This window comes from Saccopteryx leptura, chromosome X (assembly GCF_036850995.1).
Source record: "Saccopteryx leptura isolate mSacLep1 chromosome X, mSacLep1_pri_phased_curated, whole genome shotgun sequence".
Taxonomy (NCBI): Eukaryota; Metazoa; Chordata; class Mammalia; order Chiroptera; family Emballonuridae; genus Saccopteryx; species Saccopteryx leptura.
The window spans coordinates 28,622,013-28,637,330 of NC_089516.1; the positions used below are offsets into that span (position 1 = coordinate 28,622,013).

A 15,318-nucleotide genomic window follows, 5' to 3' on the forward strand; every position below is an offset into this window, starting at 1 on the left:
AGACGGAGGAGCCTCAAGTCACCAAAGATTATCCTGAAGCCTTGAAGCTATGGAGGTTTTCCTGCTTGGATATTGAAATTGTTTGGATCAGACAGTCCTTTCTTCCTTCTATAGTCTCTGTTTCGGAATGAGAATATATATAACTGTTACCAGCTGTAAATGAACCAGGAACAAAAATGATAAAAAGAAGAATAAACATCTCTTGGTGCTTTAGCTTCACCTAGGACAGCCAAGAAAAGACACATCTGGGTTTAAAATGATCACAAGATGCACTTCTCTCTCTCAACAAGCTCTACCTGGTTCTGACAAGTGAATCCATTGAGCCTCTCGTTGTGACTTCCAAATGATTAAAAGGGATTTATCAACCTGACCTGTGGTGGAGCAGTGGATTAAAGCATCGAACTGGAATGCTGAGGTCACCTGTTTGAAACCCTGGGCTTTCTCAGTAAAGGCACATAAGACAAGCAATCAATGAACAAGTAGGATGAAACAACTGTGAGTTGAAGTTTCTTGCTCCCTCCTCTTCTCTCCATAAAATCAATAAATACAATCTTTTTTAAAAAGATATTTTTTATTTTGGGGGCAATTTTCTTTTTCTCTATTTTTTTATTTAGAAAATTACATTTAATAGGTGACATGAGTCAAAAAGAGTACACAAGTTTCAGGTAAATATCTCTATAGAATTTTAACTGTTGACTGTGTTGTCTATCCATCACGCAAAGTCAAATAAATGACTCTCCGACACCTTGTACTTATCCTTCTTTACTCCTCCCCCTCAACCCTCCCCCACAACACCCTCCCCCTGGTAACCACTTCACTTTTATCTATGTCCATGAGTCTCAGTTCTATATCCCACCTATGTATGACATCATATAGTTCTTAGATTTTTCTGATTTACTTTTTTCACCCAACACAATGTTCTCAAGGTCTATCCATGCTGTCATAAAGAGCAATATGGCATCATTTCTTATGACTGGGTAGTATTCTATTGTATATGTGTACAATATCTTCTTTATCCAATTCTCTATCAAAGGGACACTTTGGTTGTTTCCATGTCTTGGCCACTGTGAATAATGCTGTGATTAACATGGGGGTTCATGTGTCTTTGCATACAGATGTATTCACGTTTTTTGGGTAGATACTCAGTAGAGGTATTGCTGGGTCATATGGTAGTTCTATTCTTATATTTTTGAGGAACCATAACACTTTCTTTCAGAATGGCTGTACCAGTTTACATTTCCACCAGCAGTGAATGAGGGTTCATTTTTCTCCTCAAACCCTTCAACTATTATCAACCTATCTTATAGATAATAGCCAATCTAACAAATGTGAGGTGGTATCTCATTGTAGTTTTGATTTACATTTCTCTAATAGCTGGTAAAAATGAGCATTTTTGCATGTATCTGTTGGCCATTTGTATGCCTTCTTGGGAGAAGTGTCTGTTCAGGTCCTCTCTCCATTTTTTAATTGTTTGCTTGTCTGTTGCTGAGCTTTGTGAATTCTTTATATATTTTGTAGAGTAATCCCTTATTGGAACTGTTGTTTGCAAATATCATCTCTCATTTGGTTGGCTGCCTTTTTGTTTTATTGTTGGTTTCTTTTGCTGTGCAGAAGCTTAATAGTTTGATATAATCCCATTCATTTATTTTTGCCTTTACTTTCCTTGCCTTTGGGGTCAAATATATAAATTATACTCTACAACCAAGGTCCATAAGTTTAGTACCTATTTTTTATTCAATGTGATTTATTGTTTCAGATCTTATATTTAGGTCTTTGATCCATTTTGAATTAATTTCAGTGCAAAGGACAAACTGTACTCCAGTTTGATTCTTTCACATGTGGCTTTCAAATTTTCCCATCACCATTTATTGAAGAGGCTTTCTTTTCTCCATTGTGTGTTTTTTGGCTCCTTTGTAGAATACTTTTTGTCCATATATTATATATGTGGTTTTATTTCTGGGCCATCTATTCTGTTCCATGGTCTGTATGTCTGTTTTTCTGCCAATACCATGCTGTTTTGATTATTGTGGCTCTGTAGTATAATTTGAAGTTAGGTAGTGTGATAACTCTGGCTTCATTTCTTTTTCTCAGGATTGCTTTGATTATTCAGGTTTTTTTATGGTTCTTTTCAAACCTGGTGATTTTTTTCTTTTATTTCTTTAAAAAATGACATTGGGATTTTAATGGGAATTGCATTGAATTTTTATATTTCTTTGGGTAATACGGCCATTTTAACAGTGTTGATTCTTCTAATCCATGAACATAGTTTGTTTTTTTTTCCATTTCGTGTCTTTTTAAATTTCTTTCAATAATGTTTTATAGATTTGAGTATATATGTCCTTCAGATCCTTTATTAAGTTTATTCCTAGGTATTTCATTTTATTCTTTTGTTGCAATTGTAAAAATATTTTTTTAGTTCATTTTCTGAAGATTCTTTGTTGGCATATAGGAAAGCTGTAGACTTTTATATATTGATTTTAATATCCTGCAACTGTGCAGTATATGAAACTATTAGAAACAATAGCTTTTTGGTGGAGTCTTTGGGGTTTTCTACATAAAGTATCATGTCATATGCGAAAAGGCATACCTTTACTTCTTTTATCCTAATATGGATGCCTTTGATTTCTTTCTTTCTCCTTATTGCTCTAGCTAAAACTTCCAGAACTATGTTAAATGAGAGTGGAGAGAGTGGACAGCCTTGTCTTATTCCTGATTTTAGAGGAAAAGGCTTTGTTTTTTCATCATTTATTACAGTATTAGCTGATGGTTTGTCATCTATGGCCTTTATTGTGTTGAAGTACTTACTTTTTATACCCATTTTAATGAGTATTTTAAACATTAAGCCGTGTTATATCTTATCAAATGTCTTTTCTGCATCTATTGACTGAATCATATGATTTTTGTTCTTTGTTTTGTTGATGTGGTGTATTACATTGATTGATCTACGTATGCTGAACAATTCTGATGCTCCTGGAAGAAATCCTACTTGATCATGATGTATTATTTTCTTAATGTATCATTGTATTTGATTTCCTAGTATTTTGTTTAGGATTTTTGCATCTCTATTCATTCGAGATATTGATTTGCAATTTTCTTTTTTGGAGGTTGTACTAGCCAGGTTTTGGTATCAGGGTTATGTTAGACTTATAAAATTTGTTTGGAAGTATTGCTTCTTCTTCTACTTTTTTGGAAATCTTTGAGACGGATATAATATATCAAATCATCATTGAATGTATGGCAGAATTCAGTAGTGTAGCCATCTGATCCTGGACTTTCATTTCTGGGGAGATTTTTAATAGGTGTTTCTATTTCTTCTCTGCATATGGGTCTATGTAGGTTTTCCACTTCTTTCTGACTCAGCCTAGGAAGATTGTATGGTTCGAGGAACTTATCCATTTCTTCAAGATTGTTAAATTTGGTGGCAGTGGCATTTAATATTCATAGTATTCTAGTATGATCTTTGTATATCTGTGATGTCTGTGGTAATTTCTCCCATTTCATTTTGGATTTTGTTTTTATGAGTCATTTCTCTTTTTTTTCTTAGTGAGTCTAGCCAAGGGTTTGTCAATGTTATTGACCTTTTCAAAGAACCAGCTCTTTGTTGTATTAATTTTTTCTATAGTTTTTCTGTTGTCTATTTTATTTAGTTCTGTCCTAATGTTTAATATTCTTTTATTCTACTGATTTGAGTTGCCTTTGTTCTTTTTTTTTTCCTAGTTTTTTTAAAACATGATGTTAGGGTATTGAGTTGAGCTTTCTCATTTCTTGATATAAGCCTGCAATGATATAAAATTTCCTGTTGGCCTGATCTGTGGTGGCACAGTGGATAAAGCGTTGACCTGGAAATGCTGAGGTCGCCAGTTTGAAACCCTGGACTTGTCTGGTCAAGGCACATATGGGAGTTGATGCTTCCAGCTCCTCCCCCCTTCTTTCTCTCTGTCTCTCTCTCCTCTCTAAAAATGAATAAAAAAATTTCCTGTTATTACTGCCTTTATTGCATCTCAGAAATATAGATATGTCGTATTGTCATTCTCATTAGTCTGTATATATATTTTGTTCTCTGTTTTTATTTTTCCTTTGACCCACTCATTCTTTAAAAATATGTTGTTTAATTTCCACATATTTTTGTGTTTCTTTACTTCCCTTTTTCATTCGATTTCTAATTTTCAAATCTTATGGCCAGAAAATAGGCTTGGTATAATTTAATCTTCCTAAATTTGTTGAGGTTAGTTTTGTGACTTAACATATGGCCTATCCTTGAGAGTGTTCCATGCACACTGGAAAGAATGTATAATCTGATGTTCTGGGATGAAATAAGCATAAATATTTATTATGTATATTTTTGCCAGTGTGTCATTAAACACCAATATTTCTTTATTGATTTTCTGTTTGGACGATCTATCTATAGCCATCAATGGTGTGTAGAAATTTCCAGGTATGATAGTGTTTCTTTCTGTTTCTATTTTTAGATTAGTTAGCAGATGTCCTATATACTTGGGTGCTCCTGGGTTTGGTGCATATATATTAAAAAGTGTTATACCTTTTGAAATAATGTCCCTTTTATCATTCTAAAATGTTCATCTTTGTCTCTTGTTACCTTTGTTGTCTTGAAGTCATCATCCTCAGATATAAGTATAGTTACCCCTGCTTTTCTTTGGGTATCATTTGCATGGAGAATCATTTTCTAACTTTTCCCTTTGAGTCTACTTTTTTCCTTACAGCTTAGATATATCTTTTGAAGGCAGCATATGGTTGGGTTTTGCTTTTTGATACAACCTGCTACTCTGTGTCTCTTTATTGGTAATTTCAATCCATTTACATTTAGGGTACTTATTGACACTTGAAAATTTTCTGTAGCCATTTTATGTTTTGTTTTCTGATAGCTCTATGTCTTGTTTTGTTCTTCTCTTTTTGTTTCTGCTACTTGTTTTTGTTTGGTGGTATTTCATACTTCTTTCCTCTGTTTCTTCTTTTTTTAAACTATGTGTTTCAGTAGTGTTTTTTTCATGGGTAGTTACCATTATGTTATTAAGAGAAACATTGTAATATGTACAAGAGTACTTTGTTTTATGAATGCTTCTGCACTCCATCCTCCTTTGCACTTGGAGATCTTTATCTTCTCCTTTTTTGATTATTGTTGTCACAGATTATCTTTGTTTTTATTGGATCTTGCTGGAGCTTTCACTTGTAGTTTTTATTTGTTTTGTTAATTGTATCTTTTCAAATAACCACCTTGATTATTTCCTGCAGTGGTGGTTTTCTGGTGATAAATTCCCTCATCTTCTGTATCTCTGGAAATGTTTTTATTTATCCTTCATATCTGAAGGATGAGTTTGCTGGAAATAGTATTCTTGGCTAGTAATTTGTGTCCTTCAGTACTTTGAAAGTTTAGGTCCTCTCTCTTCTGGCTTGCTGAGTTTCTGATGAGAAGTCTGATAATAACCTAATGAGTATTACATTATATGTTATGTTCTTTTTTTTTTTTCATAGCTGCCTTGAGAATTCTTTCTTTGTTATTGATTTTTGACAATTTTATTATGATGTGATTAGAAGGTTTGAGTTGAGGTAACTTGGTGTTCTATGTGCTTCTTAGATTGGAAGCTCTAACTCTTTCATAGCCTTGGGACATTCTCATGAATTATTTAATAGGCTCTCCATTCCCTTATCCTTCTCTTCTTCTTTTGACAGACTGATTATTCTTATATTGTTCTTTCTGATGGAGTCAGATAATTCTTATAGAACTCTACCATTTTTTTTTATTTGTGAGTCTCTCTCTTTTCTCTGTAGTATCTCTAGTTGCTTTCATCAATGTCACTGATTCTCTCCTCTACCTGGTCTGTTCTATTAGTTAAAATTGCTACCTTTTTTTTTTCAATTCATATATTGAGTTCTTCATCTCTGTTTGGTTCTTTTTTAAAGTTTTTATCTTTTAGTCATTTTGTTCATTAATTTGTTTTCTGAGCTCATTAAATAGCTGATCAGTGTTTTCTCACCACTTAATGGATATTTTTTGAACTTCAGTTTTGAAGTCTCTATGATTTAACTTCAAGGTTTCCATGTAATTGAGATTGCTTTCTGGAGATTTTTTATTTTCCTTCTGAAAGGAAAATGTCTCTGTCTTTTGTAGTCATGATATTTGAATTATTTTTCCTTGATGGCATTTGAGGGTGGTATTGTTAAGAACTCTAACATCAACAAAAAAAACCTAAGAAATGAAAAATAAAAATTTTAAAAGTACAATGAAAGATATAAAAAATTTAAAAATAATGACAAAGAGAAAAAAAAAGTAGTGAATACCAAAACAAAAACAAAAACAAATGAAACACAGACAAAAAATTAAAAATTAAGCAAAATGAAATTTAAAAGAGAAATAATAGAAGAAAGAAAGGAAAAATAGATTTCAGTTTTGAAAGGTTGTTCTGTTTTGTTTTTATTTCCAGTAGGTAGTGTTCTATTACAAGTATTAGCTGTGTGAAATTTTGGGGCTGACTTCTTGTGAGCTGTTGCTATCACAATGATGTAGGCAGGGCTGCAGTCGTGGTGCTGGGTGGAGTTTTTGTGAGGGATTTTCAGCTTTATGGCTTTAGCAATGGTGATATCAGGCCTCCAAGCACTCTTCCCCATGTCTCAATAGTCCAGGGGAACAGACAAGGAGTACTTTTATTCTTCAAGTGAGAAGGTGGCTCTGGACAGTTAGCTGTGAGGTCTGACTCTACCACTCTCCGTACCCCATGAGTTAAGGGTGGTGTTATTGGTTTGCAGGGGGGCACACTTTGGTTTTCTCTGTCTCTGTACTGAGTGTAGGCTGCAGGAGGACTGCAGGAACATTGATTGTGATGCCTCATTCTGCTGACACTTTGGTTTAGTTTCTCTCCCTCTGCCCCTCAATCTCTTTTCCCCTTTCAGCAGAAGGAAACCCAGTAACTACAAGCTTCTAACCTCTCTGGGACCCTGCAGGCAAAAACCCGGACAAACCAGGCCTCTCCTCTCTCTAAAGCCAACTGCAACTGTGTTTTATTTTCTCCCCCCTTTATAACCCTTACCACCTTTAGTCCACTCAGTGAGAAGAACTTTCAAGCAAGCCTGCAAGTCCATCTTGGATAGTTTCACTCCGTTATAGTCATTCAATTTGTTAAAATTTCAAGGGTAGAGATTAAGGGTATCTGTCACGCTGTAATTACTCTGACACCATCTACTCCAAAAGATACTTTTTAAACTATGGAAAATCAAGTCATTCATACAGATATGAAATGTATATGTGTTAAAAGATTATATTACTCAATGAGAAAATGGGAAGGTATTATAACTAGTTCAAAAGAGAAAAAAAAAACATTAGATATGGGAACGTAATTCAAGAACATTTAAATGAATGTATAAATGTAGTCAAAATTTGTTTTATTACATCACATCATAGAAGCAATTTAGTCGCTACTAGACAAGACATGTTACATTTATCAGTTACCTACAACCTAACAAAAGGTTGTAAAGGACCTTGATTACAATGTAAGGTTAGAATCAAATAACCTGGAGTTGTGTCCTGATGATAAGATGTTTTTCATTGGAAAACATTTATTTCTACAATTTTAAAGTCAAGTAGAAAATAACAGTTCCTTTAAAAATCAGGGGCTAGTCACTAGAGTAACCAGGTTCCTATTATGGACATTTCTAGGCTGAGGCTTGATGAGGTAACAATGGACACCAATGACATTCAAAGTCTAAAATGTCACAAAGGGCTCACTAACCAATGAGGGACTTAGAGGGGATATAAAAGGCAGAGCTGAACACTGAGGTCTTCAGAAGCCCCAGTCCAACTACAGAAGCAAGAAGGACGGTTCAGAGCCAAACTCAACAACAATCATGTCACAAGAACAAAGCCATGACAACAACTCTGAGACTCTGAACTCTGATTTAACAGTCAGTGATTTGATAGCTGAGTTAGAGTGCCCACTGACCTACGTGGATCGCCTTCTACAAGATCAACATGCAAATCCATCTGCAGATGACGTGATTCTGGCCATGCTAGACTCCCTGACCGACTACATTGTGGAGATGGTAAGCATGGAGGACAACAATGAAAGAGTGCAGGTCCCAGAGCAAGATGCAGAGATTGCAGCAAACAACAACGAAGATCACAACCAGGGCCCTAACAACAGAGCCTTCGGCCTGTTTGACCAGATGCCGGGACCCAGAACAAGGGGCTGAAGCAGAGCCTGGCAAGACTCAACAGAGCAGCCCAAGTAGCTATGTCACATAGCTGAGGAAGTCAAGCTCTGTTAACAACTAACATTAAAGGATTGAAATGCCTTGTTGTGCTTCTGATTGCTCTGTTTCCATCACTTTGAGTGGGAAGTGTCTGTGAGACATCCAGAAAGAGGTATCTCATGGGGAGTTGGAGGGTAAAAGGTGTAGTCAGTGTGGAATGCTGGAATCTACAACTTAAGGAAGCAGTTCCTAATGGTGGTGGTGTGGGAAGAGCGGCTGGTAGGAGTAGCTAGCTGAGATTATGGGTGAGAAGACCTCATTGGTTCTGAGCAAGTCAAATTCTGTGAAGCCAGGAGGATGGCTGCGTGGGAGGCGGAGTTGCTGCTTGGGGGACCCCTCCCTGAATGATAGTGTTAACTGGGGTGGGACTAAAGACCATGACTGAGGTACCGAAGGCTTTATTCATGGTTCAGAACATCTAAAATCGGAGGTGGTGGCAATGGGTGTGGGCAGAGGGTGGCATGGCTCTTGTCATGAACTTCATGGGACGGGGGCTTTACACAAGGGATGAGGAGTGGTGGGGAAAACCTAAAGTAATGTACATAGAGGGATTTATAGTTGGGTGGATTTCATTTATTTATCCCGCCTCATTCCAAACAAAAGGACTTGAGACAGGGATTACTGACTAGTGTTTAACGGCCTTTTAGAATATAATCTCTTGTCCTCTTTTGTGGACACTGGTACATTAACCAGTAATGTACAAAAGCTACCATCTGGTGTAAGATGTGCAATTCAAGCAGTTCTTAATGATTACTAAACATTACATTATAAACACAATTATGATACTTATTTGGAAATGAAAAACCTATTTTTCTGTCCAATAGCTAATAGAGTAACAGAGTTATCAGTGGTTGAATACATGTTTTAAGATACACAAGTATGTTCTCTTTAAATTCTGCCCTAAGTGATGGACTCAAAAGCATATATAAGTCTTACAAACACATTTATGTGCTGTGTTAAGTTTAAAAAAAAAAAAAAAAGATACCGCATTAAGTGTCCTAGAAAACAAGCCTTCTGGTATGAATGTCAACACTGGAGGTTTTCGCCATTATTCACCCCCAGCCTCCGCCCTTTGCTGCCTCCAGTCCTGTCAAAAATGGCTGGACAGAGGCTGCCTAGCCGCTTTCACAATGGGCTCAGGGGATCTGGCTGGGCCATCCCTGCTCTGCCCTTCTGGCCATGAGACCTTGGATATTCATCTGGTCCCTCTGAGCAGCAGCTCCCTTGTGGGTAAAATGGAGTTAGAGATTCTCTATGTTTGGGTTTTCCTGAAGATTAAGTCAATGCGTGTCAGGACCTGCTCTATATAACACAGGGCCTGGCACAGAGACTGCCCTGTGGAACAGCTGCGTGGTGTCTCCTCTCGGTAGGCCCGGTTCTTAGCTGTGCTCCGCAAGGTCCCACTGAGCCTGGTTCTCTGTGACTGCGTGAGACTTGGGTCACACTGGCTGTGAAAACCATGGTCTGCTGAGCTTTGTGGACACTCGGAAGAGCGCCACGTGGAGGGAGGGGCAGAGGTACCCCTGGGGTCCCAAACGTCCTCACCCCGATTTCCTCTCAGCTGCCCTCTGGCTGGTGAGTCAGCCGCTCCTGCCTCCTTCCACCACCTCTGAGAGCTGCTGGGGACGGTGTAGCCTTTACTTGCTTCACAGGAGTGGCCTGAGATTCAGCCCAATAGGCTTAAAGGCCGTTGGAATACCTGCTTGTATACATCCACAGAACCTTTCTTCACACGCAACGCCAAGTACACCAGATATTTACAGAAACAGCATTGTCAGATGTCCACTTCACAATTGTTTCAGGTTTCCTACTCTTTAATTTAGTAATTCAGTGATAGTCATGCGAGGGGGTTTCAGGAGCTGCCAGAGGCAGCAATGGACTCTTCAGCAGCTTCTATTTCTACCAGCCTCCTCTGCCTCTATCTGGCTGTCGTTTTTTGGCAGAATAAGGGGCCCTCAGAGCATGACATTGGAGCAGATAGGCCTTGACCGTCTGGGGAACTGCTCTGGCTCCTTGGTGATTTGTTCTAGAGAGCCTTGGGGCCCTCCTTACTAGAGCTAAGTCAACTCTTCCTCTTCTACTCATGTGAGTCGGCCAGCGGGCCTCTCCCGAGCAACCAAAGGTGGAGTTTCACCAGGTTCTGGTCTCTCCTAGTGTAGTTTATTTGGGGCACATCAGCTTCTGTGGCTATACAATGGATCAATATGATTAAGTTCTTTCAAAAAGAAACAGGACTGCAGGATTCCATATATTGGTGGGACATAAAAATGAGACTAAGAGACATGGACAGGCGTGGGGTGGTTACGGGGGGGTGGAGGGCAGGGAGGAGGGAGAGGGGGAGGGGGAGGGGTACAAAGAAAACTGGATAGAGGGTGATGGAGGATGATCTCTCTTTGGGTGATGGGTATGCAACAGAACTAAATGACAAGATAACCTGGAAATGTTTTCTTTGAATATATGCACCCTGATTTATTGATGTCACCCCATTAAAATAAAAATTTATTTATAAAAAAAAAAAAAAAGAAAGAAAGAAAGAGCCCTGGCCGGTTGGCTCAGTGGTAGAGCGTCGGCCTGGTGTGTGGGGTACCCAGGTTCAATTCCCGGCCAGGGCACATAGGAGAAGCACCCATTTGCTTCTCCACCCCCTCCCCTCCTTCCTCTCTGTCTCTCTCTCCCCCTCCCACAGCCAAGGCTCCATTGGAGCAAAGATGGCCCGAGCACTGGGGATGGCTCCTTGGCCTCTGCCCCAGGCGCTAGAGTGGCTCTGGTTGCGGCAGAGAGACGCCCCGGAGGGGCAGAGCATCGCCCCCTGGTGGGCAGAACGTCGCCCCTGGTGGGCGTGCCGGGTGGATCCCGGTCGAGCGCATGCGGGAGTCTGTCTGACTGTCTCTCCCCGTTTCCAGCTTCAGAAAAATACACACACACACACACACACACACACACACACACACACACACACAAAAAGAAAAAAAAAAGAAAAAAGAAACAGGAATAGTGATCAATCACGGATAGTGAGATGACTATGTAAAGAGAGACAAAATTGGTGTGATTACTGTGTTTACTGTGTGGGACGGGACAGTTGAGCTTCTACTGGAGGAGGTGCATGTCTGTCAGTGACCTGCACCTTACAGAGGGACATAAAAGGACACCACGACAGGCCGAGGCTAGAACCAGCCAACCTGGATGAGTTTCCCATAGGCGGGGAAACGTTTTCCATTGAAACATACATATTTTTCTTGGATGCTAAAGTCAGGTAGAAAGAGTTTTTTGAGAAAGTGAGTCAAGTTACCATGGAAACCAGTGTCCTATAATGGACATTTCTAGGCCAGTCCTGGTCAAGGCCCAGGGGAGACCAGTGATGTCACAATGTCAGTTTGTCACAAAGGCAGCTCCCTGACCACGTGGTGGCCTTGAGCACAGAGATAGGTGAGCAGGAGGAATAAGCCCTGGTATCTAGAGAGGTCACGACCGTCAGGACAATCTAGATGGGCCAATCCCAATCCCAGGAAAATGCAGCAGACATCACTCCTAGGGAAAGAAGAGACCGGCACCAACGTCAGAAGCGTGCCCCCTCCCGCACACCAAGAGCCGAGCTGCAAATCTCAGTGAGTCACGTGGACCGCCACCTGCGAAGTGGTCGCTATGCTAGGCGCCGGTCCTCCGTTACCCCTGTTTTCCTCGCTGGCATTCTTGAGTTCGTGGTGTCCTACATCCTGGAGCTGATGAGCAAGGAGGCTGACAACCATCACAGGGGGCGCATCACCTCACAAGACTTGGTGAGAGTAGCAGAAAGAAACCCGTTGCTGCGCAGCCTCTTCCAGCTTGACACCTAAACTTGAGATGACGGGATTCCTTCACCCAGTAAGAAATTGTGATGCCTGGGTCCCAGAGCCTGCAGATCTCTAAAAGACTCTAATCTAGTCCCCCAGACTTCCCATGGGTGAGGGAGGCCTCCCATTTTCAGCAAATGCCATTAAAGTGTTTAAATATGCAGATGAGCTTCTGACTCCTCTGTTTCTGTCGCTCTGAGTGGGAAGTGTGTGTGAGATAAGCATCCAGGAGGAGATAGCTCATGGGAGGTTGAAGGGTGGAAGGCACGGTCAGTGAGGGATGCTGGAATCAGGTATTTTAGGGAGCAGTTCCTAAGGTGATGGTGTGGGAAGGGGCGCTGGTGGGAGTAGCTTTCCAAGGTTGGGAGGGTCAGAAGACTTCCTCATTGTTTCTGAGCAAGTTGAGGCTTGTGAGGCCAGGAGGTTGGAAGGGGGCTCCCAGAATGAGGGTGGCAGATGGGGTGGGCTGAAGACCATGACTGGGGTGTCAAAGATTTATTTATGATTGAGAACATGTAAATGTGGGAGGTAGTGGCACTGCCAGTGGTAAGGAGGGCAGCATAGCAGTTGGAATGAACTTGATGGGACTGTGGCTTTACATAAAGATTGAGGAGTGATGGTAAAACCATAAAGAAAACGACACATAAGGAATTATGCTCATGCTGATTTCATGTATTATTTATTTATACCCTGACTCATTCCAAAAGATCGGCTTGAGACAGAGATTATTAACCAGTGCTGTGGTACTCTGTAGAATATATTTCTCTGTCTGCTCTTGTGAACACTGGTAAATTACATAAAAGCTATTTTCTGGATGATGATAGGCAATCCAAGCAATTCTTATTGGTTATTATTTATTAATTTATTTAATTATAAATGTTCTCAATCATAAACACAATTATTAATCCCATTCACACATGAAAACACCTAATCTGTTCATATTAAATAGAGAACATACAATTTTCAATGGTTGAAGACATGTATGGACAGGTTTAAGTATGTTTTATGTGAGTTCTGTTCCAAGTCATGGACTCAGAAGTGCATATAATTGTTACAAATACTCGCAAGTGCTATTTTAAGTTAAAAAAAAAAGTTACACCAAATGATCTAACATCCTATCTCCCTGCCAGTGACTGTCCACATTTGACATTTTCTTTATCATATGCTTGAGGTCCACCCTCTTGCTGCCTCCTGTCCTGTCATAGAGGGCTGGTCAGAGGCTGCCTAGTCACTTCAACAATGAAACCAGAGGACCTGGCTTGGCATCCCAGGTCACTACTTTCTGGCCATGGGATACTGTATATTCATCTGTTCCCTCTGATCAGCAGTTCCCTCGTGTATAAATTGAGGATAATGTTTGGGTTTTCCCAAATATTAAGTCAATGTGTGCTGGTAACTGCTGTATAACACAGTGGCTGGCACAGAGTATGCCCTTCTAAGTAGCTGAATATGTCTCCCTCCCTGTAGGACAGAATTTTAGTGACCATAAGACTGTTTTATATTAAGATGCTTTACATCATCTTCTTTGTCATGGCAGAGGGGTAGTCAACTATTTCAAGCGGTTCCAATCACAAGAAATATATATAATATTTGAAATAGTCCAACACATTTTTTAACTCTTGTCATGGTAGTAATGAACAATGATTTACTACCTATGATTTCTACTTATGAATCTTAGACCTTTCCCTGGTGCGACATAGAATTCACAAATTGAGCAAATGCTTTTTGGCCATGTCCTGAGTATAAAGTGAAGAGAATTCTGTGCCTGCAGGAGAAGAAAATGTGCTGCTTGTCTGCACTTGCTGCATTCTGGTTCTTGGAATGTATTATTCTTATTGTGTCTTGTGAATGTGTTTAATGTCACTAGATCCATGATCTACTTTGAGTGTGCTGATAAGGATCAAATTTCTGAGCATGGGCTAAGATAGAATCTTTAAGCTATTTTGACCAGGGTCATGACAGATACTCTGAAATCTCTCAGTAGCCAAGCCATGAGGACTCTAGTGGGAACTCCCCAATCTGACTTTTTACATGGAACATGAACATCTTGATGATACTCTTATTCCATGTTCTAATTCATTTAAGAATAGAATGCTGTTCTGGCCAGATGGCTCAGTGGTAGAGTGTTGGCCTGGCGTGCAGGAGTCCCAGGTTCGATTCCCGGCCAGGGCACACAGGAGAAGTGCCCATCTGCTTCTCCACCCCTCCCCTTCTCCTTCCTCTCTGTCTCTCTCTTCCCCTCCCACAGCCAAGGCTCCATTAGAGCAAAGTTGGCCAGGGCACTGAGGATGGCTCCATGGCCTCTGCTTCAGGCACTAGAATGGCTCTGGTTGCAACAGAGCAATGCCCCAGATGGGCAGAGCATCGCCCCCTGGTGGGCATTCCGGGTGGATCCCGGTTGGGCGCATGCGGGAGTCTGTCTGACTGGCTCCCCGTTTCCAACTTCAGAAAAATACAAAAAAAAAAAAAAAAAAAAAAAGAAAAAGAAAAAGAATAGAATGCTATGGGAACAATTAGGAAGGCAACTAGCTCAGATTTTGTGAGAATATGTTTTCTAGAACCAGCAGACGTTAGAACTCATTTTAAAAGATAAGGAAAGAGTTGGCCTGGCAAAGTGGGATAATGGAGGTGTGGAACAGGGTATGTTCTAAGGCCGTGATGGCGAACCTTTTAATAAAAACCGCCCATTTTTGCAGTGCTGGTCAACCTGGTCCCTCCTGCCCACTAGTGGGAGTTCCAGCTTTCATGGTGGGCGGTAGTGGAGCAACCAAAGGGCGCTGCGATTGGCCCACCATAAGAGCTGGAATGCCCACTAGTGGGCAGGAGGGACCAGGTTGACCAGCACTGCAAAAGTGGGCAGTTTTTATTTGCCATCATAGTCCTAAGGAGAAGGAGTACTATGGATTATAGCACCAAGGCATGAGAGAACATGAGATATTGAAGCAACTGCAAATAATTGTGTGACTTCTTTAAAGTTTTTCCACTTTACTGAGATGTAAGTTATATTCAATAAACTGCAGCAACCTAAAATATGCAATTTGATAAGGTTTCTTGAAATCAACCTTATTGTGGCATAATTTATGCAAAATATAATGCACATATTTTTTAATTATTTGTATTTATTTATTCATTTTAGAAAAGAGAGAGAGAGAGAGAGAGAAGGAGGTGGAACAGGAAACATCAAATCCCACATGTGCTTTGACTAGGCAAGCCCAGGGTTTTGAAC

The 15,318-nt window shown here is 40.1% G+C and overlaps 2 protein-coding genes across 2 annotated transcripts; both read left to right on the top strand.

The window, feature by feature from the left end:
• The first annotated feature begins 7,857 nt into the window (after positions 1 to 7,857).
• Positions 7,858 to 8,202, top strand: LOC136386260 (huntingtin-interacting protein M-like). Its single transcript, XM_066357754.1, has one exon. The coding sequence runs from the start codon at positions 7,858 to 7,860 to the stop codon at positions 8,200 to 8,202; it is 345 nt and encodes a 114-aa protein (XP_066213851.1).
• A 3,545-nt stretch (positions 8,203 to 11,747) lies between these two features.
• Positions 11,748 to 12,095, top strand: LOC136386261 (histone H2A-Bbd type 1-like). The gene has a single exon (XM_066357755.1). The coding sequence runs from the start codon at positions 11,748 to 11,750 to the stop codon at positions 12,093 to 12,095; it is 348 nt and encodes a 115-aa protein (XP_066213852.1).
• The last annotated feature ends 3,223 nt before the right edge of the window (positions 12,096 to 15,318 follow it).

What these genes read in the sequence shown, in the direction of transcription:
- LOC136386260 (XM_066357754.1), top strand. Translation starts at nt 7,858, where the DNA reads ATGTCACAAGAACAAAGCCATGACAACAACTCTGAGACTCTGAACTCT.
- LOC136386261 (XM_066357755.1), top strand. Translation starts at nt 11,748, where the DNA reads ATGGGCCAATCCCAATCCCAGGAAAATGCAGCAGACATCACTCCTAGG.